The 23186-nt window shown below is 37.5% G+C and overlaps 2 protein-coding genes across 5 annotated transcripts; both read right to left on the reverse strand.

Moving 5' to 3' along the window:
• Nucleotides 1–223: 223 nt before the first annotated feature.
• On the reverse strand, nt 224–2853 carry LOC103705326 (ethylene-responsive transcription factor ERN1-like). The gene has a single exon (XM_089924199.1). The coding sequence runs from the start codon at nt 2582–2584 to the stop codon at nt 1382–1384; it is 1203 nt and encodes a 400-aa protein (XP_089780325.1). The 5' UTR covers nt 2585–2853; the 3' UTR covers nt 224–1381.
• Nucleotides 2854–5620: 2767 nt separating this feature from the next.
• On the reverse strand, nt 5621–21266 carry LOC103705242 (zinc finger (C3HC4-type RING finger) family protein). Of its 4 annotated transcripts, XR_015967223.2 has the most exons (21): nt 20899–21266; nt 20671–20772; nt 18195–18277; nt 17997–18081; nt 17793–17879; nt 15837–15898; nt 15493–15686; nt 15353–15413; nt 15030–15207; nt 14161–14199; nt 14015–14076; nt 13891–13927; nt 12407–12456; nt 12204–12273; nt 9017–9092; nt 8530–8609; nt 8389–8457; nt 8206–8303; nt 7518–7575; nt 7337–7401; nt 5621–7234 (listed from the first exon to the last, which is right to left on the reverse strand). XR_015967223.2 is itself a non-coding variant. In XM_039127506.3 (19 exons), the coding sequence occupies exons 1-18, from the start codon at nt 20968–20970 to the stop codon at nt 8244–8246; spliced, it is 1467 nt and encodes a 488-aa protein (XP_038983434.3). In that variant the 5' UTR covers nt 20971–21266; the 3' UTR covers nt 7416–7575; nt 8206–8243. The 4 variants fall into 4 exon arrangements, 3 of the variants coding, with proteins under 3 accessions (XP_038983434.3, XP_038983433.3, XP_088557163.2); XM_039127506.3 differs by lacking the exons at nt 5621–7234; nt 7337–7401 and having other exon boundaries at nt 7416–7575; XM_039127505.3 differs by lacking the exons at nt 5621–7234; nt 7337–7401; nt 7518–7575 and having other exon boundaries at nt 8014–8303; nt 20899–21252.
• Nucleotides 21267–23186: the final 1920 nt, after the last annotated feature.

The following is a 23186-nucleotide window of genomic DNA, read 5'->3' on the forward strand; positions in this document are numbered from 1 at the left end:
AAGAAGTCTACATGCAGGATTAAAGATCATAGCCATAGCTTAAGGGCAACGCACTCTGATAACATTAAGTAATAACAACTAGGGAATTACTTTATCGGCGCTTATTATCCTAATGCCAGTCTTGAAATTATAACTCTTATGACCACAATTGAACTTGTAACATTTTTATGACGCAGAGGGTAGATAATGCATCAACCACAGGATATAGTTTCTGATTGCAGAGAAACAAATTCTAGGATGACAATTTGCTGAATGGAACCAAAGCTAGCCATACCAATGTTCATGCCATATTCATAGGACTAACAATTAAGTAGACACCTTTCCCCCTCAAAAAAAAGAAGTAAGTAGACACAACTCATGAACAATATACATGCCCTAAACGCAGAGCAGACTAGGATAAGTGGACAAGTAATCAAACCTACAAGTTCAGTGCAATTGTAGAGTTAGGAATTGATGGGCTTGCCTTTCCTTTTCTCTCAGAAGAATAAAATAAATGCAATTCTAAAGTGATCATCCATGATCCAGATGGCTACAAGGTTATATGTAGCAAACAACAATTTTTCTTAACTGCAAATGATGTATCTAGCAAGTATTAACGACTAGGAAGAGGAAATAAATCTATTGAATGTATTGAATGCTAATTCAAAACAAATGTATGACTTCCAAACCAATTCACATCAAAAGAAAAAAAAAAGACTTCCAAACCAATTCACAGTTGCTAGCTATTTTCCTTTACCATATGTCAAATACAAAAAATGTTGTTCTAAGTCAACTAGCAGTAGCTTAGCTCATTGGCATCCCTCTCCAAAAATAAAATAAAATAAAAATAAAAATAAAAATAAATATAAAAATTCAATTCTTTATATAGGCTTCATATTGAAATAATCTTGCTTTCTCTTGGCAAACACTGCATATAGAATTATACGCCTTCAGAAGCATATGCTTTGGTGAAGTACTAATATTAGAAGATTTAATCCCAAATCCATCAGCAAATATGAACAACATAAAAAAATATTATATCTTCTTGAATGACTTGCTCCAAAAGCTTCGACATGATAGTGTAAGTTTAGTATCCTTAACCCCCTTCTTTTTTATATAATCAAAGAATATTGATGGCTAGATAATTGGCATTCTTGAAGCCTAATAAATTGAGCCATACTCGAAGAGATTTGCAAAACTAGTATAGATAAACTTTTTTTTAGTTGGATCGGTTTGTTTACAAAATTCTTGAATAAATACATCCACTTGCATCAGCGACAAAAAAGTTACAAAAATTTTCCGATAGGGCAAAAGCAGTTTCCAGGTCTCTAAGCCAGTATGATCGATTTGTCATGTAGAAAGCTATCCAGTCTGCAGCTCTATAGCCTTCCTAAAGACATGCTTAACAATATATGAAGTCATACTCGACTTGGGCCTCCAAATATCCGTCATGAGGGGATGAGTGGACCTTTGATCCCGAGCTGCTGAGGTGACACAGTTTATAACTATCATTACTCGAAGTAGATGATGAAGATGCTAATTGGCTTGGTGTTGTGAATTCTCCAAGACCTTCCCCTACCTTCTTTGCCTCATCTCCTTTATGTTCCTCACATGCAATGCCAAGGCTGGTGGAGTCATCAAGTACTCCTCTTCCTTCTTCCTTACTGCCTCGAAGCCTAAGATTCAAGCACTCCGATATACCACTGATAGCATAGAGAGACGCAGAGATCCTCCTCTCATATTTCATCCTCTTCATTGGAGATGCAAACATCCACTTCTCATCTCCGGCGCCACTCACCTGTTCGATTGGCTCCATGATCTCCTCCACAACCTCAAATGGCGAGTAGAGGCAAGAAGACCCCTCCAAGGAATCCACGAATCGGAAATCCATAGCTTCCAAATCTCCCATTCCTCCCTCCTCTCCTACTCCACCCTCCTCACCTACTACCTTGGTACCAACTTGACCCACCATCACTATATTCTGGTCCAATTCCCTCCCCCCTTGCTCTTCCTCCCTGGTGCAATTAGATTGCACACTCTTGCATACATCATCATGAAACCTAGTATCATTAGTAAGAATAGAATCTGATACGTTTGGATCATCCAAGAAGTCGGCGAATTGGAAGTCATCGATGTCATCTAGTCCTTCATCGCCACACTGCTCCTGCTGCTGCTGCTGCTGTGGTAGCTGCTGGTTTTCAGGCAATGGAACAGTAGCACCGTCAGCAGCAAGAGAATTACTGGCTTTGAGCCTCGTGAGGAGGAGACTGTAAACCTTGGATGGCAGGGCCGGCGGCAAGCGGTGCGACACCGGAGAGCATGGCCAGAAGTTGGTACGAGTGCTGGCACCCCGAAGCAGGCAGGCAGCCTCATCGTAGGCCCGAGCGGCATCCTCGGCCTTGTCGAACGTACCAAGCCACACCCTTATCTTCTGGACTGTGTCCTTGATCTCTGCCACCCACCGTCCTGAAGGCCGCTGTCGTACCCCAACAAAGCGCTTCTGGGGACGGCGAGCACCCCCAGAGGCAGCCGCTTCCATCGCAGCCTCATCCCAGCTGCTGGTCTTGGCCTCTACCGCTACAAGGCCTCTTCTCTTCCTCACCATCTTCTACTCTCATCTACCTGCTTGAATTCCTTCACTTGCATCACCAAGAACCTATTGGGGGATGATGCTATGTTCAGGTCATTGCACCACAAAGTGCATTTGTAGTAGTATATATGTACGGTTGACGGTGATATATGGACAAATGAAAGAAATGGAGCAACGAAGACTTTGCTGCTTGGTCCCATCTCTGTTGTTTCCTTGGGTTTTTGGCTGAAAGAGAGGGGGAGAGAGAGAGAGAGAGAGTCTTGTTGCATGGTGCCGATCTTTATTTATTTGTTTGGTTTTGAATGGGCGGGTTTGCCCCGGTCTTCATGTCGACAAATTGTTCCGTCTTATCGGCCTCATGATCTATATTAGTGCTTAGCCTGCTTTTGTCCAAGGCAATGTAGTTGTCTCGCATGCATATCATTTGTGGTGAATAAATCTTTGGGTTTGTTTGGTTTGCGGAAATCATTTTTTTTTTAGAAATATGATTTCTGCAAAATAGATTTCTAGAAAGAGAATGTTTGAGAAAGTACTTTTGGCATGTTTGGTTGACAATGGAAAACTGACAGATTTTCAAAATAAATTTATTAAAATGATAGTAAAAGTAAAAAAATATTTCCCAAATTGTTCTAGATTTTTCTTAGGGTGAGTCTACTCTAAATTAATCTAATGTAATTGAATGAAACAAGAATCATCCAACAATTCACAAAACTTGGAATTTATTCATGACTTATTCACAACTAAAAGAATCATTTAGGAGTTACCAATCAAATACTAAGATTGCTACAATAATGGTGTTTTCGCTATTACTTATAATTGATTCCTTCCATGCTTTGAAAATTTTACAAAATCAAGGAAAAGTTTTAATTACCCGAGTTCGTTTAGAATTTTTAGCAAATTCTCTATATATTTTTTTCCTTCCAAATTCCCATCTTTGCCTTTTGTTGAATTGCTCAGAAAAAGCCAAACTTGCGACCATGTTAGTAGTGGAAATAAAGTATTATTACAAATCTTCTGCACAATTTTCTTCAAAAAAAAAAAAAAACATGAATCACACCTTTTTTATTGGCATCAAACTGTGTCAGTAAAATATTAAATATCAAAAATTCACAAAAATAAATAATAACATAAATCAGAGAAATTTGTTTTTGCACTTGTACTAGATAGAAATGAGTTGTGGATGGGTAGAGCTAGTTATATTAGACAGGAATAATTCTGTGTTTCTCTTGCAGATGACTATCGTTTTGAGGTCGGGAGAGAAAAACTCGGCCAAGGCGGCGATCAGATGGATTTACATTGAGTTGATCAGTTTGCTATTGTCATTGTTGAAGAGTGATAGAAACAATGGTTTCTTCAGAGTCTCACCATGTTCCTTGGATAATCCACTAGAGCTAAAAGATAACAACATGGTGACTAAACACAATCTAATATTCTACACACATCCTCTTCTAAGACTCGACCACAAAGGCAAGCTGTCTGATGATGAAGAGGAACAGCATTTTCCTGGACTCATCTGATCAGTGTTTATTCCCAGGTGAAAGAGATTGGAGAAACAAGATTGCATGCAGCTGCAGCAATTGGGAAACAGCATAAATTAACGTACAGATACAAAATTACAGATTATGTCATTGTTTGAGAACTCTGATGCATGAGATGGACCCAAACCCATCAAACAACTATATCCTAACCTGGTACTGCTGATCTATATTCTTCAGACATGATGATGCAACCGGATCCGAAATTTACCTAGCCAAAGGAATCTTAAAAAACCAAGCCATCTTGGTTAGACCCAAATTTATGGAACAATCCAGGCTCAGCCTTAAATTTAGGCCTAAGTTGAAATGAACTGACATTAGACTTTTTCCCCCTTTTATTTTCTATTATTTCAGTCGCAAATGTATGCACAACAAGAGCAGAAGAGCTAGTTATAAGTACATGAGGACCATTCATCACCCTTGAGCTACACTGCAAGCAAAACCACATCAAAAAAAGAAAAACCAAGGAATGCAAGCAGGACCTAAAACCAAGTCATGCTGGGTTGGTTCGAGCAAGATCCAGACTAACCTACATAATTGCACCCTAGTTGGCACTTTCAGACAATGGTAATTAGGAATTTATGATAATCTTCATGAATTGAGGATCCATCTTTCCAAACAAAAAATGGTGATGATATTAATATGATAGGGTTTTGTGGGGCACAATACCTCGGTTAAGCAGTTTATACTTAATTTATAAGGAATAGAAGAGTAGATTATAGTTTATAAGGCACAGAGGAGAAGTAGAAATGGCTGTGGGAGTAGGGACCATGTGGTGGTCCAAAAACAAAAAAGAGGCCAGTGGTAAAGCCGACGAGGCTTGCCTTTTTTTGTGTCTGTTTGTGGCTATTCCCTTCTCGAAAATGCCAAACCCCTAGGAGAGATTTATTAAAGAAATAGTGCCTAGTTGCTAGTGTTTTAAAAGTGAGAGTGAGAGTGAGAGAGAGAGAGAGAGAGAGAGAGATGCCAAGAGAAGCAACAGTTGGGAATCAATATAAAAGAAAGATTATATTGTTTTGATCAGACTTCAATCAAAAGAGAAATATTAAAAGGAGAATATAGATCTTTGTATGTATGAAGAGATGGGAGGGAGATGCATTGTGACTTGTGAGTGATGCTATTATCAATGCCTAGCTTAACCATTGGGACCAAAAGGAGCAAACAAGAAGAGCATCTTCGCATAAGACCTCCATTTGGCACCATTAAAGTTGTCCAAGTACCTCTGAAAGGCCGTAAAGCTAAGTCTTTTCCCCTTATACCAACCAAAGCCAAAGAAAAAGTTGAATGGTTTATTATGAAGTTTAAACTCAGAAAATAGGCATACTGTAAAAAAAAAGAAGTAGAGCTTTTGGATTAGGATAGAAAAGAAACAATTTAAAACATAAATATTTTAAAATAAATATTAGCTTCTGTGCCTTCTAACACAATAACAATCTGCACCGGCCGCATGACGATCAAAAGAAATAGCAGCTCAAAAATAGAGCTGAATCTGTAATACAAAAGTAATCGATGAAAATGATGTGCAAGATGATTGGCAATTTCATTATCCAAGGAACAGGGTCAAATATTTCAGCCATAAAAAACCTGAGAATAACCAAGGAATGTTCTGGACACCTGCAAATTAAATATAGCCAACAAGCCTGCCTCCACATGGAGACCGAGGATAGTTCATTTTCATTAGGACAAATAGTCAAATGTATCAAAAATATAAAAAGTTCTCTTTTTTTCATCCAAAGTCAAATAGTTAGGTGGAGGTGGGAAGGAGAGATGGCAATCACTGGTTTTATTCAGTATGATAGAAGAAAGACATATGGCAAAGTAGGTGTTTGATTGATGACAAGCTACATCCTTTTTTTTTGACCCCTTCAAGACCAGCATATCCACTTCAGCAGGCTTGGAAGTGGAAAAACTGCTGGGAAGTGGAAAGGTTGCTTTAGGTGGTGTCTCCACTTGGCAAGCTCTGAGAACTATGCCTTCATTGAAATGGTTGAATTCATGGATACACTGAACCATCTGATCTCCCATAACCTCACTGAAATTAGTATTCACAACTGTGTTGTAGTCTTACAAACCAGCGAGACATGTACGACAAAATCAAAAGGTCTCCTGCCCTCTAGGAGCCACCTATGTGCATGCCAATCTAGGGCATCTTCGAACTCTTTTGCCCAAAATAATACAACACATGAATTCATGGGCGCTATTATCGCTGAAAAAAGGGTCTTTAACTCTTCTTTTTGCATGCCCATGTCGGAATGTGGCAAAGACCAAATAAGTGGACTAGGGCTAGCTACATTGTGCTATGACATGGATAATAACCTTACATAAGCTATGCTAATTCTTCAACAATATCTTCTCTTGAATCTTTTCATGATCATGTATCACTCCTTAGAAATAACCTTCTTATAATATAAAGCATACAACAGTTTACATAAAAACATGTGCCTTATATAGGTTTAATCTCCCATCAAAATATTCGTTTGAAAGATTTTACTCTCTTGTCTGCATTCAATGTCTCCAACATGGTTGACGTCCACTTCACCATTCCATAAATCTTCAATTAATATTGTAACAGACTAAACCTTCAATGACTTCCCTATATCCTGCTGTAAATATCACTTCCCAAATAATGGTTAAAGGAGCCACTAGAGCACCAAGTAGCCTTCTTAAGATCCACACATCTAAAACGATAAAGTCATAAGCCCTTGCTGACTCAAAAATTATGCCTCTTATCAGTATATTTTCCCACAAAATCATGCCTTCTAGAAAGCTTAGCATACCCATCAACATACTGCGCCAAACATCGATGAGTCCACTTGAGCCTTGGCCTATAAATATATTTCTTCCCTCTATTCTCACATAACAGTTGGGTGATTAAAGGCATTATGCCTCCAATAAATCCTAATTATAGAAAAATACTCCTCCCTCACTATGGACTCGTTATTCTTTTGTTCTTATCAATAGGTGCTTCAGTCAGCAGGTTAGCACCTCTCTCCTCACTCCTCAGCACTTGCACCAAGGAGAGGTTCTGATGCAAATTAGAAAGTGACAGTCCCAGAGCAATTCTCAACAAAAGATAAAAAAAAAAAAATCTTGTTTTCGCCTAATCATCTGTCCTATCTCTTGCATCCATCTGCATGAAGAAGTGCAAAAAAAAATATAGTCAAGTTTTTATTTGCTACTTTATACATTTTATTTTTTCCAAGAATGACTTTTTCACTGCTAGGATACTTGCCCCTTCCATGCTGACAGAGTTCTATAATAGAGGATGCATAAGTTTTGAAGGTCAATTGCATAAATCTGCAAACAACACATGCTTAAAAGTTTAGACCAATTTTTGATTGGGACTGCACAAGTTTTAAATTCTGTTTGCACAAAATTTGAGAAAAGTTACAGAAATTTTTCAACTACTAAACCAAGAGAATGCGCAGGCATGCCACCATGGAAGGGGCCAAGAGCATTCTAATTCCATTCCTGAAAAAAGGGAAAAAGGGCTTAGCAGGTTACAGATAGCAAAACTAACTATAATTTTTTCTGCGAAGTCCCAAGTGACATACAAATTTTTGCTTTTTACCTGTTAAGGTATTGTTATCTGAATTTATTAACCATAAGACTCATCTTTTTAGAAGCTTCCAACTTGGTAGTATGCAAATGATAACAAGACGAGAAATTATTATTAGTTCAGTAGCGAGATTACAAGCACAAGGACATGAAAAAGTTTTTTATATTACTTCTTGCCAGCCTGGTACTATGATTGAAACACGTATAGCAATAAAATAAAGTACTCATATAGACATCATAGATTCCATATTCAATATTGCTACAAGTACTTATATAGACATCATGAGATTCTGTATTCCATACGGTTACATGGAATGACAGCATCCAACCAAAACTTCTATCATTCTGAGATTGAATGGAATTAGAGAATATATACATCAAAAAAATTAAAAGAATGAGCTTAAGCATATGTATGATTGTACAGTGCCAAAACTAACGCAGCCATATCCTTGTATTTGAACTTGAGAGACATGTTCTTCAGATTTTAGAAGAAAGAAAAAAAATGAATAACAAAAAAACAAGCTTAAGCATTTATATATGAACCTGTGATCATGAAATACTACAGTTAGCTGAACATTTTGTTATTGGACTTGACAGCCTTCTTCTGCAGCTCTCAGAAAGGTGAGCCCACGTGATATCCTCTGCAGATGATCAAGTAAACAAGAAGATAAGTCATCATACATTGACAGACAGTGACATGAGCAGGAATATATCCTTAAACCACACCTCTCGAGTGTCTCTCAAACGCAATAGTTCCAACCTTGCTGATGGCCTTAAGTTTAACAAGTTAACAAGCTGCCCAGATATGAGAGTCAAACATATGGCACAATTATATAACATACACCAAAGCAGGGTTACAAGAAATACCCAGAAACTAAATCGCTCTGGATTCTGTGGTCCAGGCATGCCTTCAGCTTCAGGATGCTCCATTTGCCTTGACCTCCTTCCTGGATATAATTCATGGTTGTAACTTATGGTGCACAGACAAGCTTATTTTTCAGCACAATTACATAGCAGAATACCAATAAAGAAGGAACCACATAAAACTAGCATGCAAGGTCGGACATTTATGAGTCACTGAACCAGAAAAAGGTCTTTAATTGGAAATGAACTTTAACCCATGCAACTTTAGACCGCTGCCGTTTGGTTCGTTGTTGATCCTGTGGTCTAAATTTTTGCACATTGTCAGGTAGTTAATAGAATGAATCAAGGCTTTACTTCCAAACAAATATGAGAGTGAGTTTGTGTGTGTGTGTGTGAATCTGATCGTTTGTAGCTGAAGCAGATTCCAGGACTTCACAGCACAACAACATGTGCATCTTGTATCCTAACAAACGCATATGCGATTACGCACCATTTCGTGCAGTATTTCTTGCATGCCTGATCCACATTCTAGCCTGTGATGCTGCTCCACTAGCCATTTGCTGCAACTGTTGAGAATTCAACACAAAACACTCATCAATATGATGTATTTTTCTTAATTGAAATAGTTTGGTATCAGGAAAATGATATAGTCATAAAAAGCATGCAATGTTATGACATTTTTTGAGTGATCCTGGAAGTTCCATAAACTAGTGATCATGTAAATTGCAACTGTGAGTGAGATAATAATCTATCACCAAGCTGACAAACCAACATCAAGTCATGGTTAGTATGTCATGTCACCTGTAAGATAAAGTACAAATCTGTCTTCCATGCATAACCATTAACTGTTTGAAGTTGGATTTTATTTAGTTCACAGGTTGAGCTAAATAGAGAATGTTTCTTTCCATTCCTCGTGAGCCACTTATTTCTCCGAAACAAAGGTTCATCTTTCGTGGGTGAGATTTGTTCAGTTTATCTCTTCGTGTTGTTGCAATGCTAACGAAGTACTAGCTTTTCTATAGAATCCCCATTTAGTCTCGTTCGTGTGCAGAGCGAAAAGCGGTTGAAAGTCCTTGATCAGAACAAGATTAGTGAGCTGAGGAGAGATCAAAGTGATTTTCCTCCTTTTTCCCAAATAGTCGACGGTCTTACACCATTGGGATACTCCGAATAAACTGGAGTACATATAGGAAACACTGGTGAGAAAACCTTTTCTCGAGATATCTTCCAAAGTCTTAGGATCGTTGCTCCCGATCTTGTTCCCTCGGTGCGAAAGCAGTTGGTTCCGTAGTTTGAGAATTCTGCTGATTCCAAGTACTCCATCTCCATCATTGCATATAGGAATATAAAAAGTAAAGAGGATAAGGCATGACCAGAATAATTGTGTAAAATATGTGAATTTATCAAGTTGAGGCATTATTTTTTGAAAAAAAAAACGTCCAGATAAAAAAAGACTCCTTCCTGTACGAGTAGTAAGTGAAGAATTATAGAGAGCTATGGTTGGTTGTTGAGGGGACATTTTAGGCCGAAGTGCGAAGGTGCGCTCATTTTCTTTCCCTGATTTACTGTGTCGTGGGTATGCCCCGTTCGGAAAGTAGAAGATAGGTCGAATAACTATTGGTTCTATTTAGTGATCAATCCGCTAGTTTCTTTGATCCCACTCGGCGTTCCTTTTCCATTTGCTTCCAATAGTTCGACCTATTCAGAAAAATTGTCGTAGGATGGGTGGTACCACTCAGATTGCGGCCAATCCTCCTAACTGCGCGCGGGCCGAGCTTAGAGCGCGTGAAACTCATCACTACCTCGTAAGGGCGTTGAGACCATAGCATGTTACACAAAAGCGCCGCTTTCTCTGGTTAAAATAAAGGAGGATTTTCAATGCGAGATATAAAAACATATCTCTCCGTGGCACCTGTGCTAACTACTCTATGGATTCTTCCGACGTCCAGTTCCTACTATTTTCCATCATGCAAATAGCATGGACTGGATCATAGACTCTTGAGCTTCAAGGCACATGGCACACGGGAGAAAAGTCTTTTCTTAATTTCATTCCTGCATCAATCCGAGTGCTGAGGAAAGGAAATCTGTCAAGCTAACCATTAGCGGCTGTCACTTGATTGTGGTACTGCCCTGCCCCTGACTCGAAAAATCAGCAATGAGGAGGACAATGTACTTTTTTTTCATCAGCCTTTCTTTGTCCTGACGACGCGTCCCTACTATGACAGGGCATAAGCTAATTGGGAAACTGAGACATCCGTAGAATCTATGCTCCGTCATTACCTTACTTTCGAGTCAATATAGTAAGGCTAAAGACTCAAGCGGACTCCCCCTCCCTCTCATGTGAAATGCGAGTTGAATCCTTGGAGACCGGCCCTCGAAAGTAAGGACACTTTGGGCAGAAACGACTATCTTTCATGGCTTTCTCTTTCTCTAGAAAAGTAGGAAAATTTTCAGAAGATCGATCACATACGTGTGTTGATTTAGATAGTCGTTTAGGTCTTTTACCCATGCATCAAATGGATAGGAAATGACAATTTGAATGGTACAATACCATGTTTTAGTTTGATCTATAGTCTTAAAGCATCAAAATAAGCTGAATTTTGGTCTCTATGTGCTTTAATATATTTAGATAAAGATCAATGGATTGGAGTTACAAATTATATAGTCCATAGTACACTTTTGTTCACTAGTTATGCTTTCACCGTTCATTTTGTGCTTGCTCAATAAATAGTAAGACTGAAGCATAAATATAATCAAGGCAATAGCAATGTTGAACCATTCTGGATTGCAGATTGATATCACCAATCATGACCAACGATTTAATATAACAAAAAATAAATTGTACATATTTTGGAGGTCTTTTACTGATGCATCAAGGGGATAAAATATAGAGTATAGACAATATCAACATAGTAGTACACTGATATACACTAAGTTGGATGCTTCTAAACCATAGATTAGATTGAAAATTCGTATTTTGCCATTAAAAAAGTCCATTTTGCGCCACTTGATGCATCAACAGGAAATCTATGAAAACTAAGATTTCTGGTTTTAAGGCATTTTATATGTTTATACTATGTTTCTTTGCGTGTGCTTGGTTTAGATATTCATTGGTTTTGCACTGACAGGGCATTGTTGGTGTCACTTATTCCTCGTGAGTCATCAAATGTGCAATAGAGGTGACATTATTACACTGTTTGGCTTTATCCCCTGCATTTAAAAGCAGGGAGGAATCTTTTAATAATTACGTTGGAGAATTAGATGCACCCAAGAAGCTCAAGCACATAGAAAAGGATGGATTTTAACAATTGGCAGAAATTCCAAATTGACCCTTTTAGCTTTTAAGTCATATGGAAACAGCAATAAGAGGTGTTTATGTAATTTCACTTGCGGTGTGACCCTCTCCAGTACACCTAGTGCGTATTATGAACCTACCAACTGTAAGGATCTCCGAAACAGGAATATGATAGGGAAAACACTGAATACATAAATTATTAGACTACATATTGTTTGTCACCAAACCACATGATGCGTGGCCTTCTTTCAATCTTAATATAATGTTTATAAACTAGAAGTAACGAAAGTGTCTAATTCATGATTCTTATATGCGACAAAAACAAATTTGCAAAATGAGAATAAAAAATGGTTGAATAAGAAAAAGATAATATCATGCTCACTTCCTCTTTTTCTTGAGAACCTTCTGGAGGAAGTATATCCTGAATCCATTCAACTTCTGCCACCCGATACCTGCATGGATGCATAAACAACATAAATCCCCATCCAAGAATGCACCCAAATATATGGTATGTTATAGAGAACAGCTAATCTAGAAACTTGCCACAGGTAAACAAATGCTAATAGACTACAGAGAAAAACTCACCCATCTTGATCCCATGCTCGTAAGATATGAAACCGCCTACGACCTTCTACCTACATACAAATACACAATATATTTTTTTCCCTGTGAAACTAATGCACGCGATATAAAGGCATACAAAGACCGAGTTACCTGATAGATAGACAATTGAGAACTTAATTATTGACTTAATATTTATATATAGCACTTCCCAGTATTCTAGAATGATGAGACCTTATGCAACTGTGATAACCATTATACATATTACAACTGTGCAAACAAATTAGAAAGGGGAATGACATATGATAGTAGGTATATTGCAATGCACATCATGTTAGAATATTTAAGCAGGGATATACTTTTTTTAGAAAGGCAGTTTCCATAAGATGGCAGCTAGAGGACCTCATAGTTCTTAGCAAAAGGTGGGGCTCTGATTCCTAGTTGGATCATTTTAAAAATTGATTAATACTCTTATATGTATACAAGATAACTACATAAGTCAAGATGGCCCAAAAAGGAAACAGAATAGAAGAAACTTGCTACATTTAATCTAGTTTCGTGTAACTTAGTTCCAATATAATATGCAACAACATTTATTGATCATCCAGGGAAACCTGTTTATAATTCATGTAAATTAATACAACATGCAACTCTACCAAGTAATAAACAATTAATAAAAGGTCAGGAATGTTCATCAATAACTAAGGGACCTTGCATGTTGTAAGGTATTTCAGAAGCAGTATGAAACACAAAAAGGTTTTAATCTGCCCATAGAAAATGCTTAATATCTCAGCCTGTCTACAGATGCAAATATTGCTGATATTGAACAACTTATTGCATCCAAAGGGAAGAAAAAGAAAAGAAAAGATATCGAACAACTAAAATGACATCAGGTAATTTGGCTGGACAGATAGCAAAAGGTATCTATAGCTGAAGGATAACAACATGGCATACCAGCTGACATGTCCAAAGCTCGGTTCCGTTGATGTATCTCTGTTCAAAAATGCAGAACTAGTTTCCAAGAAACCTTTTCACCAGATTTAAGATTTTTAGATCAGACATTGAGGGGGCAAGGGAAACTAATTTGAGTCTGACAATCTTCCAACATCAGCTGATGGTAAAGGCACAAGATTCTGGTGATAATTCAGAAACAAAGATGCAACATGTAGCTAAAGTGTATTGATTACAGTGAAGAATGAAGATTCACATTAGATTCATGAGGTCATGCAAGGCCACTTTAGTCAGTTGTAAGCACACAAGAAGCCAATCAGAAGCTCTGTTGCATCAAAATTTGAAGAGCAAATGTTGTGAAGTGAAAGTTATGATGCTGCAATAATTCATGGCTAGCAAACCATAAACCGATATGCTTTTACAAGATGGGATGTCAAGAAAATATGTCCAGGAATACATTTACATTATATAGAAGTGAAAATACATGATAGTGTCGATAATAAATCAAACATAATCATCAAAACGTGAGAGATTCAAGGAAGAAACTTGAGTTTTACCTCTAAATAAAACCGTCCATCTGGGAGTGGCTCACACCTAATTTATATATTTATAAAATCATATAAGTGTGACATTGCAGGAAGCCAAGAGAGAAAGGAGGAGGGAAGGGAGGCCAATACTTACTCAAGAATTTCCACTTCACAAGCAAAATCAGCAATAGAACCTGTCGTAGGATCAACAACAACCTGAAAAATTCAATCAGCATATGGATTAATGTGAATAGTCCAGCCTCTCATATATAAATTAGAGATGGATTGACATTATCTGACCATTCCCATCCGATGATTCCCTTCCATCACCCTCCTCACCTGTTGTACATGAAGAATAAGAATAGGATTAACGCAGATGTCACAAGAGACTATATAAAAGATAAAGAGAGGCACATGGAGACTTCTGATTTATCTTGCAAAATATTGAACTTGATAAACAGAATAGCTTATATAAAACTAAGCCTGAATTACAATATAACTTATTAAAATCCAGGTTACCAACTTACCATGTGCTACAATCTATATGCATTTCATAATATCAACATGCACCACTTCAATTCAAGTAAATAAACATCTGTGGATATTCAGATATAGCCTCCGAGACAGACTACCTAAAAGCATAGCCACTGGAGCATTATGCTTTACCCATAGCTTAACTTAACACAGAGCAAGGCACTTTGAGGATATCTTCCTGATAGTTTCAGAATTCTATATTAAAAAAAAGCTTAAGAATTTGTATTTGGTAGGGAAGATAGAAAGGAAATGATATTCAAGGAAAATCTTGTGATATAAACCGAAAGAAGACAAATTAGTCTGATGCCTGAAAAATAGTATATGTTAAACTAAATCTAGGAAACACAAACAAATAACCAACAAATATTGAACCAACAATCTGAATTAAATTTCTACTAATTCATATCAAAAGTTTCATTCATTTTAAACACAAATTTCATAAATAGGTCCGTAAAACTCTCATCCAGGTTATATTAGTCCTTATCCTCCTCATTAACATTTTCCTACTAAGGAAAAATCCAAGCCCATGCCCCTGTTAAAAGCATTAAGTATTGATGACCCAGAAGCAAGAATAGCTATTAATGCAACATAATCATGAACAGCTGGAAAGATAAACATTTAACTAATCATCATACCATGAGTCTGTAGCGAGGTTCAAATATATTAAGTGACAATTTTTGACACGGAAGGACAACATCCATGACAAAAAGAGGCAATATGTCAGCACCTAAGTGAATCAAACTTTCATGGTCGGACTTTCTCGCAGCATATTCCTTGGGAAAGTTTTTCTCTATAATGCTGTTCAATGTCACACTGAAGCAAAAGGCACATAATACTGCAATCAGACTCAAGAAGGCACTGTGGCCAATGGACCTTCAACAATTTTATAAAACAAAAAATGAAGTAATAAATAAAGATTCATACAGGGAAAAGTTTATGTAGCACAAAGATGCTTTACCTAATAGGATATGTTCTAGGACCGATAAATAGAACTGTCCGGCACATTGGGCACTTATTGCCTGTCAATTGTTTTAGCATATGAGGTGAACAAGATTGTACAATTATTCCATAGAAGAAATGAAATATTTCTAAGCTCACCATGGTCCATAGATTGATACAGGCAAGAGCGACAAAAGGAATGCCCACAAGGAGTAGTGACTGGTTCATAGAATAACTTAAGACACAGCGTGCATTCAAAGTCACCGGTAAGCTGCGGTTTCCAGCATCTGGCCTTTTTAAGTGATGCAGTTGTAGTATTATCCAAATCCCGAAGATACGTCTGGAGCAAATAGCTATACAGACGGTAGTCACACATGATGTCGTGGACCAGCATTGTAATTTTTTTTTTTGTATATGTTGTGTGCAAAGTATGACCAGCTGTATTACATAACTAAAAGGAGAAATAAAAATAATTAGTAATATGTGTAAGCTAAAAGTCCTACCTAAGAGGATCAACTTGAAGACCTGCAAGAAGGGTTTCGCGTGCCTCCTCATACCGCTCAAGCTGCAGAGAGCAAGGAACATATTGTAAAAACAGTGGAGGAGAAAAATGATCTGATGCAAATAGGAAATGCCATGGGTAGAAAAGTTGATTGATCTTGTAAAAGAAATACAAAAAATCATCCAAACCTATGCACATAGATCCAAAAGATAGAAATTGGAAAGATAAATTTCTTGTTCTATTTTAATCAACCTTTAGCTCCCACTAGGTAGCATGCACTCTCGAGAATGCATATTATGAGCAAGAGAACTCTTTCTCATTTTCATTCTTTTTTTTTAATGTAATGAGCCTACCCTCTCTTTTCTGTTTATATTCAAAAACATCGAAACTGACAAAGAGATCTTGTATAAAGCATAGTACAATACTAATCTACTCTCAGGCCAAGGAGGTAGTGCATACATGTGAAAAATCAATAGCAATGAAACAGACCTCGAACCTGCTTGTCACATTAGAGTGGGACTTAATTAACAAGCCTTATCCCATTTAAAGAAGGCCACATTGTGGAACAAGGTATTATCCATCAGAGTTAGGAAATGCGATGAGGCTGGATCTCAAGTCTCAATTTAACATCAACTATAAGCTCATTTTTGTGGATAGCTACCCTCCCAATGCTCCCTAAACTTGGACGAAGTGTAAATGAATAGAGAAAAGCAGATAAAATTTTATGTATGAATTAGATTCATCATATAATCTTAAAGAGAGAGAGAGAGAGAATTATTGAAAAATCACCTAGGTTGTCACACTGCTTTCAATATGAACAACACTACCACAAAAGCATTCCTATATCCATGATAGGTCCAAGTAATAAATCAATATTCTGAATAGAAGAATGAGCAGCATCGCTGATCATAAGGAAGCATGCAAGAGAGGAGCTGATTGCTCAGCTGGCTAATCATGCCAAACCAAGTGGCAGTTACTCTAATTTTAATTTGTTTGGTATGAAATATCAGAGCACTGACTATCTTTAGAGCATTATTGAAATACCACCAACAGCAAGTATAAATAAAAACAAATAACTGAGTTAATTGCAACAAAGTCCAATGAGTTCAAGGAAAATAAAAGGTCAGATCTGAAATAATAATACTCAGTTCCCAGCAGTCATTCATCCCCAGAAATGAAAGGTTGATGTTTTAAATGAAGAGTTTGCTCAAGGCTCGACCAACTGAGCTGTGGTTAAGACCAAATAGAGATATTCAGTAACCTTTATCCCGTCTTTTCACAAATACTTCTTTTTTTTTGACATTCATAGTTCATTTTTCACATAATTTTAGTCAACTTTAAAGTGTTGTTTCAACCGAAAAAGTGATTCCCAAAATAAAAGGTTAATGTTCCGAAAAAAGTTTTTGCTCAAGGCTCGGCCAACTGCAATGCAATAGTCAAAACTAAACAGCCATTTCCAACCCATACATCCCAACCTCAACTCCATGTTTTTCTATGACTTCATATGTTCAAGTATCTTGCATCGGAACCTCTTTTACTTTGAAAGTGGCAATAGTGAACTCTGCTGAAGAAAAGATAAGAAGTATATAAAACAAAGGGAAAAGAAGAGGCATCTTTCCATTATCTAGGAGGTGAAAGATAACATGAACTTTCTAAACAAAGACATGCAACTCATAAGAGGGATAGCAGTAAGCAGCACCATCTAAAATACAGAAATTAGGGAAAAAAAAGATGGGAAGAGTGAACCTAGCATAGGTGCCCAGCTTTAACCTAGTAAAAATGAAACTAAATGTCGTGCAACTAAAAGGTAAAGAAACATGGAAAAGTTTTGTTTAGCAATTAGTGCTTCCTCATGGACTTGTTCAGCAGTAACTACCAGGAGAAAGAAATTTAGTAATTGACATAAATTTGCAATAATCCTAGATATTAGCGAAACATGGAAGGCTACAACCATTACCAGAATGAGAGCATTGGCCTTCAGAAAATATGACTTAGGTGAATTACTCCAGATATTTATCATTTTCTCAGCATCCTTCAATGCAAGCTGAAAAAGGTAATTCAAAAATTCAGCCAGGTAATCTGGTGATAAAATCTGGATTTTCTTGTTACACTGTACTCAGGTTCCATTTTGAGTATTTATATGGTAAATAGGAAAGCATACCTCAGCATGTGTTGTAGGATCAAGTCCATATAATGGTTGATTCTCAGATTCAACTGCAGGTCGTTCTCTCAGAAGTTGACTAATCCTGTTATATTATGAAACATATACCAGCAGAAACCTTTAAATAAGTCTAAAGGGTAATATGGGTGTTAAACAATGAACTTAATATAAATTATTGAAAATGATAAAAAAAATCACCTGCAGAAAGCAGTACTTCTATTACTTAGAATGACAGGATCTTCTGGTTTTAGAAATTGAGCTCTCGAGTAAGAAGCAATGGCCTGCATAGAATCTCAAATGATAGCAATATCAGTATGGCAAACCAAACAAAGAGAAAAACAATCATCTGCAGAATGGAACAATACCTAACATCAAGAAAATTTATAATCTTAAGATTCAAACATGAAATGCAAGCTTATCAAACTTGAGGAAACTAAATAAAGAAATGAAAGATTCATTAGTTCACTTGAAGTGTTAAGATGAGAATAAATTAATTGAATCCTATACATGTAAGGATGAAAAAGAGATATTTAAAAACCAAAACTACAGGAAAAAAATCTAGCTTAAAATTGGTTGTAACTTGGAAAATGCATATTAGTTATTTATACGACAATTTTTTCACTTCAAATATAGCATAAAAATCCTTATGTGATGTTCCAAAATCACCTATTTTTGTTCGAAGCCTGATTGAAAAAAGGTGGCTGGTTTGACATGAAATCAAAAGCTGTGAAGTGAGGCTTATCCCAATGATCAGAACCCTCTACTTAGCAACCAGAGGTTCTGGGTATGATTCCTAGGTGATGCATCCCCAAAAATCGGGACTTAGGTAGTTGTAGTGTATGCTGGTCTCTCTCTATATCTCTCTCTCTCTCAAAAAAAAAAAGCAAAGAAGTGCATCCTACAAAATGAAATAAGAAAGCTTTTAGAAGAGCTTGAATTAACATTTGATATAGCCTTAATTGGAGCAGATGGTGAAGCAGAATGCCTTAAGATGAGTACGGATAGATGGCACAAAGCTTGATAGTTATGATTATGCTACTGCTATGCTATGTTTGGTTGTATGAAGAGAGAGAGAGAGAGAGAGAGAGAGAAGAAAAGAAAGTTCAAATTTGCATTTTGTTTGATTGTATGTATGTGAAAAGGAAGGAAAATGAATACAACATTTCTCTTTTTTGCCTAGGATATTGTGACAAGTCAAGTAGTTTCACCTACATGCCTGTATAAAGAAAATTAAGATAATGATCAATCTTCATATAAAAATTCAAGTATATGGCAATAATATATTATATAATAATATATAAAATTTTCACCCAGCCAACAAGTATATGCTTCACTTAAACTATATATGACCTAGCAAAAGATCAATACACCCAGTTTTATCCTCTATAAAGGCATATGCATGAAATATATGTAACGTAGGGTGAAAATATCATAATATATTTGGTGTATGACAAACAACATTAGTAAAAGAAAAATGTTTCAAGAGATTGATTGACATATTTAATTCTAATGGTTAAGTCGGAAGGCTTATTGGTACCCAAAGTTTAACTTTCTTTTCTCATGCCATGAAGGTCACCTAATAGTACACTTTCATGACATAATAAATGCCCATGTCAATTTCGGTAAAGAACTGAAGTTCAAGAATGATCTACAGCCAAAGGATGCCAAGCAAGGTTCGCAATACCGGATTCCTTGCCACAGTGGTACGATGTTGGTACATTGTTACTATGGGTCTATCCGATGTACCGGCACTCCGTATGCCCCTTACCAGGTATCGGTTTGGTACCGGTGTGGTATGGTATGCCTGGTATGGGGCAATATGAACCAATATGGTGTATCTTGATGCCAAGTCTTAAATTTGAGAAGCCCTACCAAAGAAATTGAACAAAACAAAACCGAAGAGAGGAACATGCTAAAGAAGCACAATCTACTGGTCCAATAGAATCAAAATAACAGCATAAAAAGGGGCCCTTTATTAAGGATCATATGTGGCATCATCTTAACCTAGAGTTACTTGATAATAGTGCAATTTAAAAACACAACACAAATACTGAGCCATTTTCACAAGTCTTAACATAAAAGAAAGATAGTAGAACCAAATATTCCTAACCTGGCAATTTGTATAGACCATGGCTATTCAACAAGCTGCTAATAAAGCTATGTCACCAACCATCTTTTACATTGGTCAAGTAACAAGCCCTCAAGGGACCTCCCTTTTACGAAGTTCACTCAAAGATAATTACATGCTAAAAGCTAGGAAATCCCTAATATTTATCATCTTCTCAAATGGCTCCTTCCATGTAAAGTAACACAATGCAAAGTTGGAGACACAACTTCATCTATTCTGTTCTTCAACCACTTAAAATACCTCACTCAAGCTATCGAATGCTCCAAGGTGTCTTTTTGAAATTCATTTCAAGGATAGTAGTGATATAAAAAGATGCTCTTTTGAAAGTTTTAGCAAATTTCCAAAAATTTTCAGGACAAAATTTTCTTACTATAGTAGAACTATTTGTTTCAATCAACCTTGGCCCAGACCACATGACATGAAATCATTTTTTTTTCCATGCTTATTTGATCCTCCTCCCTCTCCCCACAATAGAAAAAGGGGGAAAGAAAGCAAAAAAAAAGGAACAAAATCAAAACGGAACATTTTCACATCCAGAGTGCTCACCTCCTCGAACCTCCTCTCCCGAAAGGCCCGGTTCCCGACCTGCATAAGATCAAACACCTGGGCGAACCGATCCGCTGGAATCCCCATCGCCGCCTCCCCCACCTGCATGCCTCCAACCAATCCGCAACATCACCACCTCCCATCCCAACAAGTAGTGAAGCCAAAAACAAGTAGAAGAACAGAGAGAAAAGACACGAAGCACGGAGAAGGGAAAGCGGGATTTCTCACCCAGCGGAACTCCTCCAGTTCCACCTCAATCTCGCGGGGCTCGCCGGCAGGGCGCCTGGAGGACTCCGCCATTGAAAATGAGGAGGAGGAGGAGGAGGAGGAGAAATTTGAGATGAAGTTAGAGTTGGAATTGGGAAGGGGGATGGCGTCGTGGCGTGGTCGGCCCTCCGTCCCCAGTAAACACGCGGCCAGGAGCGGGGAGACGTGTCCTTCGCTTCTCCGCCACCCGACGACCCACGAGCCAAGCCTCTCCTTTTTCTTCTCTCTTTGTTTGATTATTTTTTACCGCCGTTTACCGCGTCACTCTTTCAATTGCAGCAGCAGGAGGGGGATGGCGGCAGTTGAGGGTGAGACAAGAACAAGGCCACAGCCGCAGAACGAGACGGAAAAGCATATCCAAAGTGGCAAACTGCCATCAGGTTCGGGTCGTATCAGATACGGATGAGACCAAATATAGATACGGGTCAGATTGGATTGAATCTAAAATTAGATCAAAAATCTACCGATCTGAATTTAATTTATTTATTAAACGAATCAAAGATTTAAATTCGAATCTAACCCTTTTATTCAATAGGTAATCCAACCTCTTATATAACAAGTTAAATCAAGTTAAATAGATCAAGCATTGCCCTCTTCTGCTTCCTTTTACCCTTGAAGCCCATCGAAGGAGTGGGTTGGATGTAGCTTTGCTTAGATTATGGTCATCTTCCAACAATTACTAATGAAGAAGTTTCTAACCATGGTATCTAAAGCTTACATTGATGTGGAATTGATACCTATAACTGCCCATTATCCAAGTTCAAACTTGTAGAAGATTGTAGTAGGGGTGGATGGGTGGGCAGAAGGAATTATGACAGATATATAGATTGGCTAGCTAATTTGAGCGGATCATATTATGATGGATGTCTATATTATTTCTACACAAGCAGTGCTTCGTATTCCTTGCTTAGTTGGGCAAGATGGCTCTTGGAAACTGCATAAATACAAAAGCAAATTAACGAAAAGTTGATTTCTAATGGTTGATTTGAGAGCCTACTAATATTTGGGGTATGGCCATGTTTCCTTTTATATACATATTAGTTCTAACATTTTGATGGTCCCAAGAGGGCCAATTGAGTTTGGCAGCAACATGATTAATATTCTGGATGAAGACTATGAAAATAGGTGCTAAGCAAGCATCTGCTAAAATTGCCTCCTAGATTGTGTGCTTGCTTTGTCCTGGACATGCTAAACTACATAAATAGCCATTTAAGCCTTTTAAAGTGTCAGTAACTGTACTCCCCTTCAACCTACTCAATAACTAGCAAGATCTAGTATCATGATTAAATATTAATATTCTAGATGAAGACTATAGAAAATAGTTGCTAAGCAAGCATCTGCTAGGTTGCTCATCATAAAATTGCCTCCTAGATTGTGCGTGCTTGTTTTGTCCTAGACATGCTAAACTACCTAAATAGCAATCTAAGGCTTTGAAAATGATGATTACTATACTCCCCTTCAAACTACTCAATAACTAGCAACATCTAGTATCATGATTAATATTCTAGATGAAGACTACAGAAAATAGGTGCTAAGCAAGCATCTGCTAGGTTGCTCATCAAAAATTGCCTCCTAGATTGTGTACTTGCTTTGTCCTAGACATGCTAAACTACCTAAATAGCAATTTAAGCCTTTTAAAATGTCAGTAACTGTACTCCCCTTCAACCTACTCAATAACTAGCAATATCTAGTATTATGATGTACCTTTGTTCCCAATATCCAATTTGAGGGGATCTATATCCATCTAGGAGGAGCTCTATGCACAATAGGTGATCTTTGACTGCATGCATGGCTGCCTAATCACCTTCATGAAAAAAATGAAAGAAGCATGGACGAGAAATAATAATGAAAAGGTTAAAAGTATTAAACTCGTATCTTAAGCTAACCCCTAAGACAGCCACATGAAACATAATATAAGTGCGGGTCCCAACTCGCTAGGAGACGGGAGGCCGCCCTGCCGTTGTTCCCCTGCCGAGTACGTAAGAAAACAAGAGGAAGTACACCTACGCACCGGACACAATGCCTGATCCTTGAGCTTGTTTCTACTCGCTGTTTTTTTTTTTTTTTTTTGGAGTACTCGGAGGCTGCCAACCCACATCCACTACTCTCTGTCTTCCTCCTCTTCTTTCTTCTCTTGGTCTTCAATTCTTGGACCTCTTTTTTGGGGCTTGTTTCCTTGTAAGCGTCTCATCTGGCGTCATCCTGGTGAAGGAAAATCTGGGTTTTTGTTTATGCTTCAATTTATGAGT

Source organism: Phoenix dactylifera, chromosome 7, assembly GCF_051530095.1.
Source record: "Phoenix dactylifera cultivar Ajwa chromosome 7, Ajwa_hap1_PhDact_Kaust_v1.1, whole genome shotgun sequence".
NCBI classification, from domain to species: Eukaryota; Viridiplantae; Streptophyta; class Magnoliopsida; order Arecales; family Arecaceae; genus Phoenix; species Phoenix dactylifera.

Bases quoted from the DNA above. Each gene is read 5' to 3' on its own strand.
- LOC103705242 (XM_039127506.3), bottom strand. From the start codon at position 20,970: ATGGCGGAGTCCTCCAGGCGCCCTGCCGGCGAGCCCCGCGAGATTGAG. The intron at 15,687-15,836 runs GTAGGACTTTTA...CCGTCTGTATAG, and splicing joins CTTCAAGTTGATCCTCTTAG to CTATTTGCTCCAGACGTATC. The intron at 9,093-12,203 runs GTGAGCATGATA...AATTCTCAACAG, and splicing joins GTTCTCAAGAAAAAGAGGAA to TTGCAGCAAATGGCTAGTGG.
- LOC103705326 (XM_089924199.1), bottom strand. From the start codon at position 2,584: ATGGTGAGGAAGAGAAGAGGCCTTGTAGCGGTAGAGGCCAAGACCAGC.